The sequence below is a fragment of the Arvicanthis niloticus genome, chromosome 15 (assembly GCF_011762505.2).
Source record: "Arvicanthis niloticus isolate mArvNil1 chromosome 15, mArvNil1.pat.X, whole genome shotgun sequence".
Lineage (NCBI taxonomy): Eukaryota > Metazoa > Chordata > Mammalia > Rodentia > Muridae > Arvicanthis > Arvicanthis niloticus.
The window spans coordinates 62,173,309-62,195,917 of NC_047672.1; the positions used below are offsets into that span (position 1 = coordinate 62,173,309).

Below are 22,609 nucleotides of genomic sequence, written 5' to 3' on the forward strand. Positions count from 1 at the left end.
AACATTCTATATTGTATTCTCTGGGTCTTCTTTCCTAAAAAAATGTGTACCTTCTCAACCGAATGGTAGCCTGGTATAATTAGTTGAAAATAATAAACTACTTGGCCATAGTGCTGCTAAATTTAGCCCCCCGATTGGGCCTTGATATTATCCCGTTCAGTTAGCAGGGCTTGCACTGAAGCCACCTTAACCACTTCCACCAGCTCTGTGGTTCTCAGAACCTGTGCCTGATTCTTTCTCCCTTGGTTCCCTCAGTGTGCCTACTTCTGGTTTTTGTTTTGCCCTCCCAGTTCCTTCTTGGTTCTCTTGGAGAGATGGAGGGTGGAGCCACGGTCCCCTTGAAGATTCACTGGATGCTCAATTAGTGTCGTGTTTCTGATCTCAAACCTCAACCTGGTTTTAATTCAACTTTGTAAAAAATTTTGATACATGTAATAGAGTTACTTTACTATTCTAAGCTTGAAGATTTTTATCCATCCAGACATACACACATGCATGCACACACACACACACACATACACACACACACATTATTTAATGTCTTATCTTGTCATTTCAGACATCGGGAAGCCAGATCTTGTCAGAAGAATTTGAAGTTGAGCTAAGTGATGATAAGGGTGCTGGAGGCCTGGCTTCATATGGCTGGAAAGCACGCATATTTAGGAATTCTACAAAGAAAAGTCTTAAAAATTCACGAGCGCATCAGAATAGGCTGGATGCAGAAACCAATGAACCTGTAAGTTTTTTCCCACTCCAGTAAAGCCTTTGCCTTAAAGTTTTGCAATTGATATCCTTAGCCCTGAAGAATTCATGACTCTTACAGTGGACCACATGTTTCTTTAAAGAAAAGGAAATCTAATTTTTTTAATGTATTTGACAGTGACTTAAATGAATGCCAATTAAAAATGGATTTTCAAGGGGAAAAGAAGACAAAATGTAGTCTTTGTGCTGAGATGTTTAACCTTAAAATCAAATGTTATATTCACGTATAGTGAATATTTTTATATTTTATACAAATAATTTTATAAAATATGATATTTTAGTCTCGGCATAGTAAAGCTAGTCCAAGACAAGTCCTGGTGTGATGATAAGAGAAAACGGGCTGTGATGTATTTGGCAGCACTGGACAGAGTAAGGAGGACGAGCTCATGTCCTTTTGTTGATGATGTTGAAGCTGCCCTCTATTGAGAAGATGGGGTGCCACTCTTCTGTGTCTTCTGCCTCGTGATGCTGATAGGATCACTGTTAGAGAGGCAGGGGCATCCCATTTGATGAAAAACTACAGGTTACCTCATATAGCCACGCCATGACCGTCATACAGACCCAGAGCTGTCCATGTCCAGAGCGTCTGCCTCACAACAGCAGCTGGCCACACCATGGAAATACCCACCTGTGTGTAAGGTTCTTGCTCAGTCCCATGTCAACAGTAGGCACCGCCCTTTACTCTCTAGTCAAGGGCAGGATATTTTTATTGTTTCTAGTTTGAAAACTTTTTGAGGATAATAGTCATGCTTTCTCTGTGTCTGCAACACCCAATGGTTATGTTAGCTGTTTGTCCTGATATTTTTATGTTCTAGGATGCAAACGTGCCACCAGTGTCTTTTCTGAAGGTCTTAAAACTGAATAAAACAGAGTGGCCCTACTTCGTGGTGGGAACAGTCTGTGCCATTGCCAACGGGGCCCTCCAGCCGGCTTTCTCCATCATCTTCTCGGAGATGATAGCTGTAAGTTTCAAAACATCCCACAGCAACTGGAGCGAAACAGTCCAACAGCTCCTGCTCAGCCCAGCTTCACTAATTCTGAGGTTAAGTAGCTTCAAATTAAACTAAGCCAAAATACATAATTCTCTTTTATAGTTATAAACCCATTATGAGAGAAAATGAGTCACCTTTGAAGAACCCTGCTACAATATTAGTGAACTTACAAAATATAAAAAAAAAGAAAGAAAGAAAGAAGAAAGAAAGAAAGAAAGAAAGAAAGAAAGAAAGAAAGAAAGAAAGAAAGAAAGCTCTCTGATTAATTGTCAGCACTTGGGTGAAATCCATGTTAGGAGGTGGTTCTTACTTGTTTTTAGGGAGGGCTGGCACTTGGCTCACAGGACTATGGGCCTGGAGGGGTCAGGATCGAGGGGAAGGTGAGTTCATATGCTAGCCTATCTGTAAGTCCAGGTTTCCAGACATAGTCTGGTCTCCACATAAACAAGTGGGTAAGACCAGGAATGATACTTTTTCTGCCCTGTGGTTTCATCATTTATAACATAAACCTGTTTCAAAGAGTGTTTGAGGATTGAGAGTACACCAGTAACCATGCAGGAGCTTTTCAGAGTGTCTTCCCAGTGATACAGCCTTAAAACACTGTGCTTCAGCAATTCTCCCCAGAATGCAGAAGTCTGCAACTAAGAAAGAAAATCCATACTGTTCAATCATGAAATCTATTGACCGATATGTGTACAAAGTTATTCAAAATGTCAGTCCTTATGTTATGTACACTCCTTAATCACCCTATATAATTACTGGAGACACATAATGGATATGAGCAAATTCCCCTCCAGCGCGCTAAAATGTAGTAGTCTCATGATGTTGGGCCTTGATATACATTAAGACCAGAAACAAACAACAAAACATTTAAATTGCCCCTCTGAATCTTATTAAATTTCAGTGTAAGATAATTCTTGGCTTTCTTGCAGTTCAAGAGATAAGTAACTTACAGGCACACTTTTTTAGAATCCAGGTACTAGAAAGACAGTTCACAAAATAAACTAAGTTGCGCCTACCACATCTTTTGTGGTAACACACACACACACACACACACACACACACACACACACACACACGCGGCAGAAACAAAAATACAGATTTATAATGTGTCAGGTGCTAATAAGTGTTTTAAAAACAGGGCGTGGTGATGGGGGAGAAAGGGCTGGTCAGTGAGAGCCCCCAGAAGGGAAGACTGAGGGCTGGGGCTGAGGACAGAGGAAGCAGAGACATGTCATAGACCTTTGCTGTGCTCAGTCAGGTTATGACCTGTAATCCCAAAGACACAACAAGTGCAGGAGGAGAACAAGGAAATGTATGCTGGGATCATGAAAACAGGCTGGCAACTGTGTGTGTGTGGGGGGGGGTGCAGGGGCCGCTGTATGACAAGAAGCATATATGTAATGCCCCTGGACTGTATACTTAATGAGGGTTAAAATGGTATGCTAGTTGTATTTTACCAGAATTTGGAAAGGCCACATATTCAAAATCTCCTTTCAGAGATGTGACCCTCAAGCCACTGCCTGGGGTAGGAATGAGCAGGGTGGATCCAGACACCCACGTTTTAATGCTGTCTTCTAGATCTTCGGCCCTGGGGATGATGCAGTGAAGCAGCAAAAGTGTAACATGTTCTCACTGGTCTTCTTGGGCCTAGGAGTCCTCTCCTTCTTTACCTTCTTCCTTCAGGTAAGCAGAGATGGTTACTCTTCAAGTTTGCAAATAGAGAAACTAGTAAAGACCTAACCAAACTTCCAGATCCTCACACTGAGATGAGTTGAGGACCCAGTGGGGGCAGGGCTTGTTAATAGGCAACCTCCTTCACAGGGAAACTGACCATGAAAACTATGAGTGTATCTTCAGCAAATGGCCACTACTGTGGAAGGAGACTTGAGCTCATTGGTTGCAAACTGAAAACAAAACAACCCCCCCCAAAAACAAAACAAAACAAAACAAAAAACCACAGTAGAATAACAATTCTTTTTGCTGTTACTTTCCCCAATATCAACTAACTTTGACCATTCTCCTTCCTAATTGAGAAACTATTGAAGACTCCCAAACTCAGGAGACCTTTACTCAAGTGTCGGGAAGTCACGGCCACCCACAAACTCGCAAGACACCACACCTGGATGCAATCAGCAGAGGTTTATTAGGGAAGAGAGCTGGCAGCCAATGGTCAAACTGTTCACCCACGCAGGAGTAGAGTTTGACCAAAGGCCAGCAAGCTGAGGGGCTTTTTTATAGCATGGGGTGGGGAAAAGGAGGAATTTCCATGCGGTTACACATGATTGGTTGCTTTACAAATTTTGAACATCAGCAGGCTGTAACACTGAGAAGACCTCAAGGTGGGGAAGGGGTAACCAAGAACAGTGGAAAGTTAGCTAGTTCTTGGAACCACCCAGATGACTTGCATCTTTCTCTGTGGTTAGGAATGTGTCTTCCTGCTTTGGGCCTTCCCCACCCACAGGTGGGTTTTCTTCCCTGAGGCTTGAGGAATGTTGCTCTTCCCGGAATGTATCCCGGGGCAGTGAAGGCCTGAAATCTTACATTCAGTTCCGCTTTCTGGAACCTGCATTCTTTTTGCTCAGGTCTAGGGGTAAAGAAAAAGCCTGTATATATTTTATAAAATGGTCTTGATAACTTTTCACTCTACATTATCAGAAAGAACATACATCTACATTTATATATTATAGACTGGGTCAGAAAATAAGCTAGCCAAAGCCAGGTAGGTAGGTGGTGCACATCTGTAATCTCAGCACTCAGGAAGCTGAGGCAGAAAGATCACAAGTTACAGGTAAGCCTGGGCTACACAGTGAGATCCTGACTCAAACAACAGGAATTTGGTGCCTGTTTTCTTTTCTACCTAATTAAGCTTTCACCAAGCCATCCAGTGGCATGACAGGCTTCCCCACCACCACCACCACCACCACCACCACCACCACCACCACCACCACCACCCCCAATCCCCGTGCCAGCAGGGTGTAACTACTCACCCAGCATGCTTCTCCTTTTTCACTGTGGAGCCAGAGGCAACAGTAAGATGACATTTTCACCTGGAAGTCATTGCTATGCTAATAGCACCTCAGCTGTCTGATGGAACTCCAACCTCTGGCTCTCCAGGGAGTGAAATTCTAGATGGAAAGGAGCAGCAACCCTCCTGCAAAGGCTGGTGAGGACAGGCCTGTCCTGAATAAGGAACCTGTGGGGCAGCTGCACCCCATGTACCCATCCCTGGCTTAGGCTAGAGTTCAGCAGTGCATGCTACCAAGTTCTCTGCACGGCTGCAGCAGCACCACTCATAGCATTACTGGATCCCAACCATCTCACATGCCCCAGAAGCAAGGCATCTCTGGATATCTTGGGTACTCTCCAGCTTGGACACAATTGTTAGAAAGAGGGAAATTGTCTGGGCTTGGAAAGGAAGTGAAACCTAATTGTTGCCTAATCCTGTGGGCTCATTTGGAGTTTGAGAGAAAAGACATCTTTCTTTCTGCAGCATAGCAACTGGAGTGACTGCAGTATTTTGTTTCTTGTATTTATTATATTGAAAGTGTTAGGAATACATAAAAACATTCTAGTTCAACACAGTATCTCAGTTACTGAAATTCTGCCCTCAAAATTTATTGAAAAGAGAGAGAAGTCAAAATGGGACTTTCGGTTACAGTTCCAAACCTCACAATAATTCAGCAGTACCTGCATTTCAAGTTGGCTTTTGTTGGTTGAATAAGTCGCTCAACATACAGATAAAATAAAATCAATGTGAGTGTATTTGGTTGTGTCAGGACACTAATGAGAAGCAAAACAATCCAGAGCCTTTTTCTCTTTCCTAGGGCTTCACATTCGGAAAAGCTGGAGAGATCCTCACCACAAGGCTCCGGTCCATGGCCTTTAAAGCAATGCTAAGGCAGGTGAGTGCACTGAAGCTATGCCTGGGGTTTGGATTAGGACTCTGCCTGCTGTTGTTGGCAAGCTAACAGCTAACGTTCATGTTTCCCCTCCAAGTCTTCCAGGCAAGAAATGACTAGGGTCTTACAAGCGACTGTAGTCCTGAAATAGCCAAGGACTTCTCAAGGTTTTCCTGGGAGCAGACATTTCAAGGGCTCTTTGGCTTATTCTGCAACTGTCTGTCTCCATATGTACACTCATTTCCAGTACTGTATCTGATCTTCGCATTCTGCAGAGGCTGGCCAGTCTTTGGAGACTGTAGGGTGCCTTTGAGAAGATGGTTGATAGTGTCCACATTTATGTGCCACAGTGGACCTTCCAACTAGGTTTTCCCAAATGCTAGAGATTGAATTATGGTTTTGCCTTGTGCCCTGTCTTCACATTAATTCATGTGCTCATTTATTGAAACTTTATTTATTGTGTAAGTTCACGTTCTGGGGTAGGTGTGGGAAATGTGAAAACATGTGTCCTACCTCTAAAGAAAAGATTCTAAAGAGAGCCAGTTGGCTTGAGTTGGCCATATCCCTGTTCACACTGGGCACACAGTAGGCATCACAGTTTTAGCACATCTGAATGGATGACTTCTTTGGGAGTCCAACTCTTGCTATGTGGAAGAAATCATGTTATATGAAAATAAAAGATACTGCCAATAAGTATGTGTAATTAGTATCAAACCTAAGATACACTTTTAAAATCCTTGTGTAGACAAAATAATAGCATAGCAAGAATTCAGCATTTAATTTCCCTGTTTACAGTTTGCAATAAAAGACTTGTCTCTTAATGAGAAATGTCACCTTAAGGAGCAGAGACGTCCACAGTACAAGTTATGACAAGTGCAAGTTGTGAAGATTTGGTAGACAGAGCACTCACAGGAGTCTGGCCTTGGGTAGACTTGGCAAAAGAATCTGTTCCTTTCCTCTGACTAGGACCCCTTTCTCTTATGGGGAATAGTCAGGACATGTGGCCTAGTGTGTCTGTAGTGGGCTGCTCAGGGTTGTGCCTGGACCACCACTCTGTATAGAAGGTCTCCCCTGAATTCCAACACCCACACTCAGTTTGGATATCTCTCATCACTGAAGCGCTTCGAGAGTTCTTTATTTTTGTTGGTTTTAATTGTGAGTTAATTTAAAGGCGTGTTTTATTCCACAGGATATGAGCTGGTTTGATGATCATAAAAACAGTACTGGTGCACTTTCTACAAGACTTGCCACAGATGCTGCACAAGTCCAAGGTGTATGTAGACTGCACTGGGCTAGTCTTTTCCTTAAGCAAGCAAGCATGGCATTGCTCCATCTACTGAGACGCTTTCAGCTGGGGCTGGGGAGGGGGGGGTGAGGGGGGTAAGGGAGGGGTTGCAGAGCAGATAGCTCAATGGTGGAGAGCTTGCCTGGAGTGTACAAGACCGTAAAACAGTTTTACAAAGATACTTTTACTTGGAAATATTGGAACATCCAGCTGTAAGTGACTTAAACGGCAAGGGGAAGTTTAGACTTCAGGTAGATTGGCTCAGTACAGGTGGCAGAGACCCAGGTTCCTTTTGTCTGGTGAATTGCCTCCTCAGTGTTGGCTTTGTGGGACTCAATTCCTGGTTGGCAACCAATAGTAATTAGAACTAGAAGCGAAGTGTCTTCATTTCCCATCTCTGAAGAAGACACACATCTGTACCTCGTCCATCAAATGAAAGCCCTTTCTATAACTCTTGTTGTAACAGCTCATAAATCACACACCCAGGCTTGAGCCAATAGCTATCTCAAGAGAAGGCTGTTCTCTGGCCAGCTCAGGTCCCCGCCCTGTGAGGTTCACTGATTTCACAGGAGAAGAGAAGGGAAGGGGCACATCAGAGTGTCAACAGCAATGACTATGACAATGATTTTCTGAACTGTACAAACAATTAATTCAACTGTAGTGTTTTGTAGTTGATGGTCTTGTAGGAGGTGAATACCTGGTAACACGTTTTTGAGGAGAGTATAAATTTCTTCCTGCACAATTAAACCAAGTGGTTACTTAAATGACTGGTGTTGTGGTTGGATTCCACTTCTGAAAGGTTCATGTCCCACAGCTTATCTGTACAGTGGGTGATTCTGTGGGCTGAAGAGATGGAAACAGGCCCTGTGGAGCCTTGTGGCTTAGGCACAAGCTGTGGGTTTGTTGAGAGGGTGAAATCTTCACATTCTGAGTAGGAGCCCAAGCCTAGAACCCATGGCTTATTCACTCAGCTGCCTTATTCTTTTTCTCTTGCAGGCCACAGGAACCAGGTTGGCTTTAATTGCACAGAACACAGCCAACCTTGGAACGGGTATTATTATATCATTTATTTACGGTTGGCAACTGACACTTCTGCTGTTATCAGTGGTTCCATTCATTGCAGTAGCAGGAATTGTTGAAATGAAAATGTTGGCTAGCAATGCCAAGAGAGATAAGAAGGAGATGGAGGCTGCTGGAAAGGTGAGCTAAGTGGGCTTCAGCTGACAGAAGGGCTGCTCGTACACACGCCTGGCTTGATTTGACAGGTTATTCTATACACTACAGCTGATAATACAGAGCCTGCGCAGAAAGGTGCTACTGTGTTGATAATACCTGGAACTGAAAATGATATCGTTCCTGTGACATTTCTAGCTTCCAGACAGAACTTGTTATAAAGATCTTCCAAATTGCCTAAGTGCCTTTGGAATCATCTCCCAGCATCATTGATAGAATAAATGCCATTGTTTTTACCGATAAGACTGTAAGACAGAGCCTTGCAGTGGTGGCTCACGCCTTTAATCCCAGCACTTGGGAGTCAGAGGCAGGCAGATTTCTGAGTTCGAGGCCAGCCTGGTCTACAGAGTGAGTTCCAGGACAGCCAGAGCTACACAGAGAAACCCTGTCTCAAAAACAAACTAAAAAAAAAAAAAAACAAAAAGAATGTAAGGCAGAGTATAGAAATGGATTATCTAAGATCAGAAGACTCCTTGTACCTGTCCCCCACCCCACTATGATTTTTTTTTTTTATTGTTAAAGTTAGCACCCACCAGGTGGCTCATTGCTCAAGAATTAGAGGCAAGAGAATTGCCATTACTTCAAAGCCATTCCGGGTTACATAGCTATACACTATCACAAAATAAAACAGGGAGACAAGCAAACAAAAAACAAAACAGAGATTCGGATTGTAATGAGACATGTTTCCAGTTCTGTCCACTGAGATCTGCTACTTCCTCCCGTAAGTGGCCATGGCTGCCATCCCATGGGGTCAGTGTCCCCACCCCCAAACACTTGCCACTCTCCCATGCATGGCCTTGCCCTGGAATCAGAGTTCTCTGGAAATGTGTGTGTTGTGGGTCCTGGACTTCATTCTTGTTTCCAGGTGCCGAACGTTTTCTTATGTACTGTTTTTAGGTTGTGTAGGATATCATTTTCTTCACTCTGGGTGCCACAGCCTAAACGAACAATAGCAGCAACAACAAAAACAACCAACCAAATCCCCCTAAAACTAGTTCCGCCTCCCACCGTCTTGAAATTCTTCCTCATTTCTCAAGAGAACACGGTCATAATAAGGACAAATTTTCCTTCGGCAAATTACACAAATAAAAATATCTTGAATCGACCCAACATAGTGACTGTGACTCTACTGAGTTAATACTTTGAGAGCAATGAAAATTATCAAAATTTGACAGAAGTCTGGCAGTGAGAATTGAGTAGTGTTTCAAACACAAAGATGCTCAGTTCTCAGTCTTGTCCTTCTGCTCATACCATATGATGCTGGAGAGAACTCTCCCAGTTCCAGTGGCCTTTCTGTCTTGGTGGAATGAGGTGCTATTCATGATGCTGTCCAGGTTTCTTCATACAGTTCCTAAAGCTGCCATCTTGGGGATCAGCGGAGGAAAGGTTTACGTTGCAGCCTAATGTTAGGTTTGAAGACTGTGAGGTATTACAAATATTTTAATCCCCAACAATCCAATCATAGTTCAATTTTGTTTTCTAAACTGTTGGGTCAGTGAGAGAATCGGGTTAGTTTCTGGTGTGGTGTGGTAGGGAGTTGACGATCCTTGAAGGTACTTGGACGATGAGGGAGGATTGCTGCTAGCTTAGGACCAGTGGGGTCTAATTTGAGTCTACCCCATGGAGCAGCATAGTAAAACTGGGCTCAAAGACGGGAATGGGAGCCTGGGTAAGCTCTTCCCCATCACTTGCTCTAAAGGATATGATCTTTCACTTGGGTACAAATTTTTATTAATGAATAAAATATATCAGGAATTGGAATACTCTCATTTCAATTTTCCAAGGACACTTTGTTAATACGAGTATTTGTTCCTGGGCAGTAGCAGGCAGATGGCAAAATAAGAATATAACCATAAACCATATTTATACTTGTAATGCTCTTAATATAACATTACTGTATGCACAGTCTACTAATTAGTTCCACCAGACTGTCCTTTGTGATCCAAATATCAAATTTTTATCATGATCATCTTGACTAGTTCCCATCTACTGAGCTGAGGAGCCTGTGGATCAGAACTAGACTACAAAGTTAATTTATGACCAGAAAATCAAGGGTTAATGGTAAGCTTGTTTACAACTGGTTTCTCCCTGTGCAAAGATCTCAAAATAGACAGAGAGGCCAGTGCAATTGGCTAAGAGCAGACTTGGCATCAGGTGGCCTGGCAGTCCACATGCTCTGAGTTAATTCTGAGGCTTCAGGCCTGTGGGGAACTCCCTCTGCGCCTTATTTCCTCATCTGTGAAAACAGGAGTTACACTACCCTACAGGGCTGTCCTCGGGCTAAAGGAAACTGTGTCCTTCAATGTGACAACATTTTGGCTGCTTCTACTATCTGTTAGATTATTATGACTGTTTAAAGATAGAGTTTTTTAGCTTAACATAAAAAATATCTTTCACCTACATACAATGGGAAGCTGTATTACAAGTGTTGAAGCTGACGAAACGAAAACACAAAATTTAACATCTGATATTCCTGGTGTTGGCGTGATTTACACTAAATTGCTAATCTCAGTCAGTACTCAAAGGGTGGCTTGGCTATAAGGATTAAAAACAAAACAACAAACCTTCTGATTGACTTGGGTTAAAGTGGTTTGACATAAAGGATGTACTTCAAGTGCAGTAGCTGTCTCTTAGACCTACTGGCTGTATTGTCTCTGAGTCTCTCTGTACATATGTCTCTGTCTCTTAGACCTACCGGCTGTATTGTCTCTGAGTCTCTCTGTACATATGTCTTTGTCTCTTAGGCCCACGGACTGTATTTGCTCTGAGTCTCCCTGCCTCCTGAGTCCACAGGCTATACTCTCTTTAAGATAAGCCTCTCTGCATATCTGTCTTACTCTTGAACCATCTGCACTCATATCTGCTCCCCAAATGATGGCTACCCCTCTAAATACACAGGACCTTCCACCAGCTACTTCCTCCAGCTCCAGGAAACCAAGTCTGATTAACCAGGGTTGGGCATACTGCCTTCATTTCATACAAAGCAGGGTCAGTTCATTTCCAGGTGGAGTCTCCTGCTCATGGGCAGACAGCTTATTTAAGCAAGGGTGTGTCCAGGGTGAAAATGGCCATCATTTCCAATGACCTCTAGAAACCATTATTTAATGGTGTCTTCTAGACTCTACTCTATAGAGAAAGCAAGGTCACTAAAGGGCTGTTGTGGAAGTCGGTCATGTGACTGCCTGATGGCAGGGCTATATGTTCCACTCTGGTCCTCAGGTGTAAGCTTCCATGACACCGAGACTTAGCTACTCTACTGTGCACAATCCCAAGGCTGGCTTTGTTAGAGATCTAGTCTGAAAGAACATAGTCTGCCTTTCGATTTTATTGGAAGGAATCCAAGACATATTTACTTAACACTGACAGTACATCTGATAGTTATTTTTCATTTCAGAAATAAAAGTAGCACTGCTAATGAAGACCTTTCTGTTATAGATTGCAACAGAGGCCATAGAAAATATTCGGACTGTTGTATCCTTGACCCAAGAAAGAAAATTTGAGTCAATGTATGTTGAAAAATTGCATGGGCCTTACAGGTAATAAACGTACAATTGCTGCATATCTACTGCTTTCCCGGGGCTGTGTGTAGGAGGAGCTAAGGTAAAAGGAGTAAGGAGAGGAAGAGGAGGAGTAACGAGAGGAAGAGGAGAAGGAAGAGGAGGAGCTAGGAGAGAGGAGAGAGGACAAGAGAGGGGAACATGGAGGCAGATGCCCATGTGTCCCTAGTAGTCAAAGGCTTTATATATTTGGTAATGATCAATAACAAGATGCCCATACAATCAGAAGTGTAACCCAGTACCCAAGTTAGATATACCAACTACCTTTGATAATTCCAGTGTTATCCTATGTATTTTTAACACAATTATTATACAATATGATTTGAATATATTAATTATTAAATAACGTACAATACCAGTTATCATTTGAACATCCACCATGTGCTAGGTACTAAGATGGCTATTCGTGTTATTTACTGCATTTAATTCTCAAAATAACTTTTTATTATAGAGACTATTTCATTGTGTTGGTCAGAAATCCACTGAATTACCCACTTAACCTATTATCTTTTAAGGCAGGAGTTTAACTCAAGTTGACCAGACTAAGCTGTGCTCTTTCAGCTAGACAGGGGGTAAGAGAAGCTGAGAAGCTGAATAATGTCTATAAATATTAATTTTGAATAAATGAATGTGCTTTTCAGGAATTCAGTGCGGAAGGCACACATCTATGGCATTACTTTTAGCATCTCACAAGCATTCATGTATTTTTCTTATGCTGGCTGTTTTCGATTTGGTGCTTACCTAATTGTGAATGGACATATGCGCTTCAAAGATGTCATTCTGTAAGTAGCTTTGAAAATATCAAGATTATTTTATACTAATCCTATAATAGGGTTTTAATAGGCTTATGCAAAAGCATGGCATAGGAAAAAAAAATCAACTGTCCAAAATGAGATCAGGAAGTTCAGTTTCCTGGAGCTGTTACCCTGGTAGGCGCAGAAATCTGACCTTGTCACCACACTAAGCAGAGTTTTCTCATTCCAGTGATCTAAAGTTCACCAAGCTTGTGACACTGATTGCAAAGCATGAAGTTGGTTGTGTATGTGAACCTTTTCAGGACAGAAGTAAGCAGAGAACACTATGCCATTAGGAAGTTATTGGAGATAGTGGAGCCAATTCAGGGTGGGGTTAAATCGCTTGTTTTATTTCTATAACTAAACCATGGCCCTGACAATGCGATGTGAAGTCTGCCCAAAGTCTGGCAGATCTTCTTTTTGCTAACTGGGAAGAGTCGGGGTCAAGTGGCTGTCTCACATACGTGGACACCCAGTGTTGCCTGCATTATTTATTATGGGGGCTGCCCTTTGCTCATGCCGTTCGTTGAGCCTCTTAGGCACTTTGGGCTTCCGTTTTTCCAGGGTTAAGAAGGGTATATATGGCAACTAAAATGAGTTGAGATCACAAATCAGATTCAATTGTAAGACATTTCGGGAAAGTGAAAACCTTTGGAGGCCCACACCAACTCAGAACGAGAGCCCCACTGCCAGAAGGTGAACAGAGAGAACCAGACTGAGACAGTGGGTCTTGCCTCCCCTCTAAATTCTTGTTGCTATAGTTACTGGAATCTCACAGCAATGTATGTGGGCTTGGGAAAATGACAATTGAAGAACTATGCAAATGTTAGTTAAAAGTTTGTCTTTGGACTTTGAACACCACGGAGCTAATTCGAACCCCTCTATCTCTATCCAGGGTGTTTTCAGCAATTGTGCTTGGTGCAGTGGCTCTAGGACACGCCAGTTCATTTGCCCCAGACTATGCAAAAGCCAAGCTGTCTGCAGCGTACTTGTTCAGCCTGTTTGAAAGACAACCTCTGATTGACAGCTACAGTGGAGGAGGGCTGTGGCCTGTAAGTGTTCTTCGGGCTAGATGGCTGAGCTCTGTCCTAAAGGTTTTCTTTTCATCACAATGGCATGATCACATACTTAGCTTCATTGTGATATTTATGTGGCTAGTATCTGAACAACTTTTTTGGCATTTAAAAAAATTAAACACAACTTCAGAAAAGAAAAATGAAGATATACTGAAAGAAAGTGATTTTGACAATAGCTTAGTCATTTCTACATGGAGGTCTATGCAATAGAATTCAGTCACGCCGATACAGTTAGCAATTCAGCTTTAGACACTGCTGGCGTCTCTTAAGCCTCGGATCAGTATTAGCCTTGCACAAATCAGACACTTGAGTTTTGATAGCCTGTCTTTGTACTGACTGTTTGTCTAATCAATACTCACATCTTCATTGTCTATCATAATGAACTTGCTAACCATGTTAACTTGTGCAAGCACTTATACCAAGTAGGCATTTCATGTTTCACTGTTACTGGTTTTGGAAAAGTTTCCTTGAAATAATACTTTTATTTCCAATGACTGTGAGACCAATTTAATAAAAACAAAAAAATTTTTTAAAAACCTTCAGGATAAGTTTGAAGGAAGTGTGACGTTTAATGAAGTCGTGTTCAACTATCCCACCCGGGCCAATGTGCCAGTGCTTCAGGGGCTGAGCCTCGAGGTGAAGAAGGGCCAGACACTGGCCCTCGTGGGCAGCAGTGGCTGCGGGAAGAGCACAGTGGTCCAGCTGCTCGAGCGCTTCTACGACCCCATGGCTGGATCAGTGGTAAGCACACTTTCTTAGTAAATCGATTCATGGATGTATTGTACACATACATCCATGAATCAGACTAATGGTTGAGTGAAGGTCCACCCTACCTGGTGTAATAACCATAGCCTGTAAACTTTAAACTGGCACCTGTGTCCAATAAATATATGGGGCCATTCGGGCAGAATATCACAAAGTATTGCACTAAAGTACAATATAGGATTGATCTCTGGTGGCCAGTAGGCCTTTTGTCCAGGTACAATTTATTTGTTTGTTTGTTCTCTCATATGTTACATCCCAAAGGCTGTTTCTTCTCCTTTCTCCCCTCTCAGTCCCTCCACTATGCCTCCTATCTACTCCCAAACTCTTCTTCCTCACTTTCCCTTCAGAAAAGGGCAGGCCTCTCAGGGATATCAGCCAATCACAGTGTGCCAAGTCCCAATAAAGTAGGTGGCATTTCTCATATCGAGGCTGGACAAGGCAACACAGTAGAAGAAGGGTTTGCAAAGCAGGCAAAGAGTCAGACACAGCCCAAGCTCACACTGTTAGGAGTCCCACAAGAAGACCAAGCTATACAACCAAAGCTTATGTACAAAGGACCTAGGTCAAACCCAGGCAGGTTCCCTGGTTTTGGTTCAATCTCTGAGCCCCTACAATACTTGGTTAGTTGATTCTGTGGGTATTCTTGTCGTGTCCTTGACACCTCTGGCTCCTCACTCCTTTCTACCCCTTCCCCCTAGGGTTCTCAAGCTCTACCTAATGTTTGGCTCTGTATCTCTGCAACTGTTTCCATCAATTGCTGGATGAAGCCTCTCTAATACAGTTGGGCTAGACACCAATCTATGAGTATAACCCAACAGCATTAGGAATCATTTCATTAACTTTTTTGGTAAGGACCAGTCATGTTTATTTCAATTCCAGGTCTCTGGACTATCCAGCCTCTAGGTCCTGGCCTTCCAGGCAGTGTCATGTCTGGGTTCCCTCTCATGGCCTAGGTCTCAAGATGGACCAGTCATTGCTTGGCCACTCATCCAATTTCTGAGCCATCTTTACCTCACCACAAATTGCGGTGGAAGGTTTTGTGGCTGGGTTGGTGTTCCAGTCCCTCCATTGGAAGTCTGGCCTGGTTATAGGAGATGGCCCGTTCAGGCTCATTATCCCACTATTGCTAGGATCTTAGCTAGGCTCACCCTAGTACATTCCTGGGAGTTTCCATTGCACTAGGTTTCTACCTTGACCTAGAAAAGGCCTGCAATTTCAGTCATCTCTCCAAGAATTCTCTCCCTCCATCTGATGACTGATCCTTCCTGTTCCTGTCCCCACCTACAGCCAGTTCACTTGAAATATCTTTCTATTTCTCTTTTCCAGGGAAATTCATGCCTCCCTGCTTAAACCCTCCTTGTTACTTAGCTTCACTAGGTCTATGGATTGTAACACAACTGATTACTCTTTACAAATATATATATATATATATATATATATATATATATATATATATATCCATTTATAAGTGAATACATTTCTGGGTCTGGGTCACCTCATCAGGATGATCTTTTTGCATTCCATTCATTTGCCTGCTGTTTTGTTCGTTCGTTTGTTTGTTTTGATTTCTAAAACAATGAATTTCTGTGTAGCTCTAATTGTCCTGGAACTTGTTCTGTAGACCAGGCTGTCCTCAAACTCACAGAGATCTGCCCACCTCTACCTCCTGAGTATTGGGGCCTGCAACATTTTTAACAGCTGAGTAATAGTCCACTGTGAAAATGTACCATTCTTCTTTATCTACTCTTCTGTTGAGGAACATCTGGGTTGTTTTCAGTTTCTGGCTATCATGAATAAAGCTACTATGAACATAGTGGAGCAAGTATCCTTGTGGTAGGATGGAGCATCCTTTGGGTATATGCCCAGGAATAGTATAGCTGGATCTTTGGGTAGCTCAATTCCCAATTTTCTGAAAAACTGCCGTAATAATTTCCAAAGTGGTTGTACAAGTTTATACTCCCAGCAGCACAGAGGAGTGTTCCCGTCACTCCATATCTCAGTCTTTTCCCATTCCCACTCTGTAGGTTGCTATTTTGTCCTATTAACTGTAGCTTTTGCCCTACAGATTCTTTTCAGTTTCATGAGGTTTCATTTAGTAATTGTTGATTTTAGTGCCTGTGCTATTAGTGTACTGTTCAGAAATTTGTCTCTTTTGTCAATGCATTCAAGGCTAGTTCCCATTTTCTGTTCTATCAGGCTCAGTGTATCTGGTTTTATGTTGAGGTCTTTGATCCACTTGAACTTTAATTTTATGCAGGGTGATAAATATTGATCTGTTTGCATTTTTCTACATACTGACATCCAGTTAGACCAAAACCATTTGTTGAAGATGCTTCTTGTTTTCATTGTACAATTCTGTTTGTTTTTTTTTTTATCACCAAGTTGGTGTCCATGGGTGTGTTTTTATGCCAGTACCACTTGTTTTGCTTTGTTTTGTTGTTTACTACAGCTCTGTATTACATCTTGAAATCAGGAATGTTGATACCTTTGGAAGTTCTTTCAGTGGACTGTTTTAGCTAGCCTGAATTTATTTTTTGTTTTGTTTTGTTTTTTTTCCATGTGAAGTTGAGTATTGTTCTTTCAAGGTCTGTAAAGAATTGTGTTGTGTTGAATTTGTAGATTTCTCTTTGTAAGATGGCCATTTTTACTATGTTAATCCTAGCCACTCATAAACACAAGAAATCTTTCCATCCTCCAATGTCTTCTTCAATTTCTTTCTTCAAAGTTTTAAAATTCTCATCATATAGGTCTTTCATTTTGTTGTTACAGTTACCCCAATATATATATATATGATTTATATAAATATATATAATTTGTGGCTATTGTGAAAGGTGTTGCTTCCATATCTTCTTTCTTATTTCTCATCCCATCTGTCATATGTTATATTGGAGGGCTACTGATTTTTTTATTGTTAATTCCTGTTATTTTGTTATTGTTGTCATTGGTGGTGATGGTGGTGTGTGTGTGTGTCTCTTTTCTTTTGGCTTTGCTGGTATAAGATTATATATTTCCTGTGTATAGTTAGCCCCTTTGGGGTGGAGTTTTCCTTCTATAGCATTCTGTAGGGTTAGATTTGTAGATAGATGTTGTTTCAATTTGACTTTATTATGGAATATCTTGTTTTCCCTATCTATAATGATTGAAAGTTTTGTTGGTCCTTCTGGCTTTTAGAGCCTCTGTCTGTTGAGAAGTCAGGTGTAATTTTATAGGTCTTCCTTTATATGGTTTTTGGCCTTTTTCCTGGCCACTTTTAATAGTTTTCCTTTGTTCTAGATATTTAGTGTTTTGATTATTATGAAGCAGGGAGACTTTCTTTTCTGGTCATTTATTTGGTATTCTGTAAGTTTCTTGTACTTATATATATATGTCCTTCTTATCCTTAGGAAAATTTTCTTCAATGATTTTGTTTAAAATATTTCTGGGGGCTGGAGAAATAGCTCAGTGGTTAAGAGCACTGACTCTTCTTCCTGAGGTCCTGAGTTCAATTCCCAGCAACCACATGGTGGCTCACAACCATCTGTAATGGGATCTGATGCTCTCTTCTGGTGTGTCTGAAGACAACAGTATACTCACATATTTAAAATAAATAAATCTTTAAAAAAATATTTCTGTATCTTTAAGGTGGAACTGTTCCCCTTCTTCTATTTCTATTCTTCTTATGTTTCATCTTTTCATAGTGTTCCAGATTCATAGAGTCATCAGTGTTCCTGGATGTTCTGTGTTAGGAATTTTTTTAGATTTAACATTTTCTTTGACCAATGTGCCAGTTTCTTCTAGTGTATCTTCTACACTTGAGATTCTCTCTTCTATCTCTTGTATTCTGTTGATGATGCTTGTGTCTGTACTTCCTTTTCACTTACCTGGCTTTTCCATCCCCGGGATTCCCCCAGTTTCTGTTTTCTTTGTTGCTTTCATTTCCATTTTCAGATTTTGAATTTTTTCTTGACTTTCTTTAAGGAATTTGTTCATTTCTTCCACTTGTTTGATTGTAGACCTGGCTGTCCTAGAACTCACTCTATAGACCAGACTGGCCTCAGACTCTAGATGCACCTGACTCTGCCTCTCAAGTGCTGAGATCAAAGGCGTGTGCCACCACCACCCAGCTTTTCCTGAATTTCTTTAATGTATTTATTTATTTCCACTTTAAGGACCTCTATCATCTCCACAAAGTTGGTTTCAAGGTCATTTTCTTGTGCTTCAGCTGAGTTAGAATATCCAGGACTTGATATAGTAAGATAGCTAGGTTCTGGTGATGCCATATTGCCCTGGTTGCTCTTAACTGTGTTTGCACACCAGCCTATAGGTATTAGGGTTAGGAGTAAATATAGATTTAGGTGTCAATTTCTGAGGTTATCTTTGCTGGGTATATGCTTTTCCCATTGGTTTCTGTTTCTTCACTGGTCTTCTGGCTTGAGTAGCCTGTGGTTCTGGTGACAGGAAAGTTCTCAGGTCCAGTAAGGTGTCTCCACTGGGGTTTTTGTGGCCTGTGGGACCTCTGGGATTTTAGGTGTCAGCATTGCTTCTGTGGTTCTGTGATTCTGGGAACTGTCATGGCCTTTGGGGTTCCAGGTAATAGGGGTTGCCTCTGGTAGAACAAGGAGCTTCTTGGGTTTGGGATACCAGCATGGCCTCTGAGTTTTCAGGTCTCTGGTGTTCTGGGTACCAGTTTGACTTTTCATAGAGCCGAGGGCTTCTGCTGAAGTTGAGGGCCTGGATATGGGGCTGAGGTGGTGGCAGTGCTGTTGGAGACTGTTTGGGTTTGAACATCCAAAACAACCCAAGCAGGCACAAGAGTACATGCAAAGCAAAATCTTTATTTGAATTAGGCAGCATAAATTTACAGCTCAGGGACAACAGCACAGACTTGGGAGCTGACTGCATCCCCAAATACTCATCTTAGTAACTATTTAAGTAAAAAAAAAAAAAAAAAAAAAAAAACTCACAAAACCCATAGGATACAGTTACAATTTTCATCAGTCAGAATCATTTGTTCTTTTGTGGCTAGGAATAATCATTATGTTTTCTGGAACAAAGGAAGAATAAGAAGGAAGTTGGCTAGCCATCTAGAAAGTCTTCAGCTCCTCCAGAGCCTGGGAACTTGAGTTTAATTTCACCTTATGTTCAAAATGTAGTCTAAAAACAAAATGGCAGTACTTAGGATAAGTTTCATTTGCTTATTCCCATGAAGACAGCTGTGCCAGAGACTGGGGGGGTGGGGGAGGTTGGGGGCGTGTACTTGCATGGCTTTCAGTAGAGAAGTGTGCTGCTGCCAGAGCTTTGGGTCAGGAAATCTTTGTAAAACAAAACTGAGCTAGTTTCTGGAGGTAGGAAGTTGTGACCACACCCTCCACTCACAGTAAAAGAAATAAAACAGTAACAAAGTAACAGCAGAACTCATTCTCCTAAAGGCTCTGCTCTCTGTAGCTCTTCACTTTCCACGGATTTCTTCTTTGCTTTCCACTAAATTATTACTCTGTGTTGTGGGAAAGGAGAAGAGGGGGAAGTTGAAGACTGGCAGCTCTCAGAGAGAGAAGAATAAACCCCACATCAACCACAGAGACTCTCAGAATAGGCGTGTCCTGCTTATTTTTACCCCACTACCCTTGCTTTGTCTAGTCTCTCTAACCCTGAGCTCTAGGCTCTCTGATAGTGACTCTCAAATTCCAGTTTATGCACATTTGGTTTTTATCATAAATTTATGGCACCTAGCTGCTTCCTCAAGTGTAGATCTGTCTCTACCTGATCTAGTCAACATGTAGAAGCTGGGACTAGAGAGACAGCTCAGCTGGCACAGTGCTTGCTGTTCAAGCACGAGCACCCATGTTCAATCCCTAGAACCGACCTCATGCCCAGACGTACTTGGCCAACACAAAACAGGCTCCATGGTTTTCTGGTTTTTCATGTATGCACTTTTTATTTTTTATTGATGCATGTTTTGATTTTTTTCTTACTTGTAATCTTTGGAGAGAGAGATCATGCATGAGACCTAGGGAGATTGGGAGGCTTTGAGGAGTTCGGTAAGGAAAAGAATATAATCAAAATATATTGTATGCAAAAAATAAATATAAAAAGTCTGGCATAGAGGTGTTTGTCTATAATCCCCCCTAGGGAGGCAGAGACAAGCAGACCTCTGGTGCTCACTGGCCAGTCATCCTAGCTAAATTTGTGAGTTTCAGGTTCAGGGAGGGACCCTGGCTCAAAAAATAAGGTGGAAAACTGACTGAGGATGATACCCAACATCAACTTCTAGCACATGCATGCTCAGACATATACATGTGTGCATGTATGATCATGTACATACATTCGTGCATGCACATATATACACAAAAACATGAAGGAAGTTTAAAGCTGGTGGCTTTCACAGAATAGAGGAACAGGGACTATCTTCCAGAACCTAGGGCTGTGCTGTCTTACCAATCTGCTCCTTTCTTTTCCTTGTATGCCTAGGAGAGCAAGGAGCGTCAAGGTCATTCTAGGGACAGCAGATCTGAGTGTCTCATTATGATACAGACCAGACTTCCTAAAGACAGATAGCACAGATGCCTGATGGAGGGCAGATAGAGACAAAAGACACGTTGAAAGACATGGCCAAATGTGTTCCATCTAGACCGAAGCAAGAGAGGCTTGTCATAAGAGTCCCTCTGCTAACCACGATCATCTTCAGCATGTTGACATTAGACATGAGGCTTGGCATTCCACAGCTTCAGGTACACACTTTAGCTGTCTGCCTCGTCCAACAGGGTGGTGAACAGGGTCCGGGGGGGATCACCTGAAAGAGAAAATGGGAGAACAGGCAAACGCAAAGGACCACGGCTTGTCTATAGTCTGATCAAACCAGCATTTTAATTTTTTCACACAGGGGTTATATACACATAGAGGCAGGATGTGGGGAAGGGGATGACACAGGAGCGCAGGTGTTCTCAGGGGGAGTACAGATATCTTCCAGAACAGAGTGTTGGCTGGGTTGAAGAAACAGGGAACAGGTCACTATGACTCTGTCTATGATTCATTTGTTCTTATCTAAGCTGGCACTTTCCACCAAGGCTACCTATCCACAAGGTAATTTTCCACTAAGGCTACTTGTCTACAGGGACTATAGCTATCTGTTCTAGGGTCAGTGTTTCCCCAACAAGAGACCAAGACTTTGCGTTAGCAGGCATGTATGTCTGACTTAGGCCTATGGCTGATTTTAGGCCTTCAGTGCATAAGCAAGGTTGCTCCTGACAGCTGTCCTTTTTCTCACTTCAGCCACTTGCTATTTAGGATTGTTTCCCTTTTATTTTAAAACTTTAATAGTTTGTGCATTTCTGTTTCTAAGCTCCTAGATGGTCAAGAAGCAAAGAAACTCAATGTCCAGTGGCTCCGAGCTCAACTTGGCATTGTGTCCCAGGAGCCCATCCTGTTTGACTACAGCATTGCGGAGAACATCGCCTACGGAGACAACAGCCGGGTTGTGTCCCATGATGAGATTGTGAGGGCGGCCAAGGAGGCCAACATCCACCCCTTCATCGAGACGCTGCCCCAAGTGAGTTAACTCCAAACTTCTCAGCTGAAATCAAGGCAGTCTTATTTTTATCCCTGAAGCAATTCCCAAAGTTCTTACAATCGTCTCGTAGCTAAGAGGCTGTATCTGGGAGAAGATGCTGGCCTTGATAATAGATTGTTCATCATTCTCAGGTGTGTGTGTGTGTGTGTGTGTGTGTGTGTGCTTCTGTGCAGCTGCAGTGCAGGTGCACACTCTTGTACTGACATTCTGACACTGAATGAGATCCCTTGAGCTACCATCCTTCCATTCATATACTCCTTCCTCCCACTTCAGTCTCCACAGCTCTGGCTATACTCATCTGTTCTTGATTTGCATCGCTTGTTATTGTAGAGACAGTATACACACATAGGATGTAAACTTGCATGGCCAGCTTCTCACACAGCACAGCTCTCCTCTTATTTGCTGAATGACATTCCATGCATGGCTGAACCACAGGTTACCTCTCTCCTAGGGAAGCTTACCACAGTTTATCTAAATTTGAGGTTGTAAATTCCTGAGTACTGATGTTTTACATACACCTAAGTCCCAATATTTCTGGAATATATGCCCAGCAGCAAATCATTGAAACATATGATAATTACTTGTTTGTTTCACAAAACAGCACACCAAAAGACTTCCTGTAGCCACCATTTTCAGCTCTCCCAGCAAGTTCTGAAGACTTGCCAGCATTTAGTATGGCTATGAGATTTTCATTTGC

General features: G+C 42.2%; 1 protein-coding gene across 2 annotated transcripts in view; it reads left to right on the forward strand.

Annotated features, from left to right (window-relative positions):
- The window catches only part of Abcb4 (ATP binding cassette subfamily B member 4), a 55,082-nt gene that overhangs the window by 30,272 nt on the left and 2,201 nt on the right, over nucleotides 1-22,609 (forward strand). For both annotated transcript variants that reach the window (XM_034519161.2, XM_076913109.1), the window contains 11 exons: nucleotides 560-736; nucleotides 1,578-1,724; nucleotides 3,336-3,440; nucleotides 5,582-5,659; nucleotides 6,846-6,929; nucleotides 7,938-8,141; nucleotides 11,610-11,710; nucleotides 12,373-12,513; nucleotides 13,421-13,577; nucleotides 14,145-14,342; nucleotides 21,685-21,891. In XM_034519161.2, the coding sequence (XP_034375052.1) occupies nucleotides 560-736; nucleotides 1,578-1,724; nucleotides 3,336-3,440; nucleotides 5,582-5,659; nucleotides 6,846-6,929; nucleotides 7,938-8,141; nucleotides 11,610-11,710; nucleotides 12,373-12,513; nucleotides 13,421-13,577; nucleotides 14,145-14,342; nucleotides 21,685-21,891 (1,599 nt within the window). The remainder of the gene's footprint in view (nucleotides 1-559; nucleotides 737-1,577; nucleotides 1,725-3,335; nucleotides 3,441-5,581; nucleotides 5,660-6,845; nucleotides 6,930-7,937; nucleotides 8,142-11,609; nucleotides 11,711-12,372; nucleotides 12,514-13,420; nucleotides 13,578-14,144; nucleotides 14,343-21,684; nucleotides 21,892-22,609) is intronic.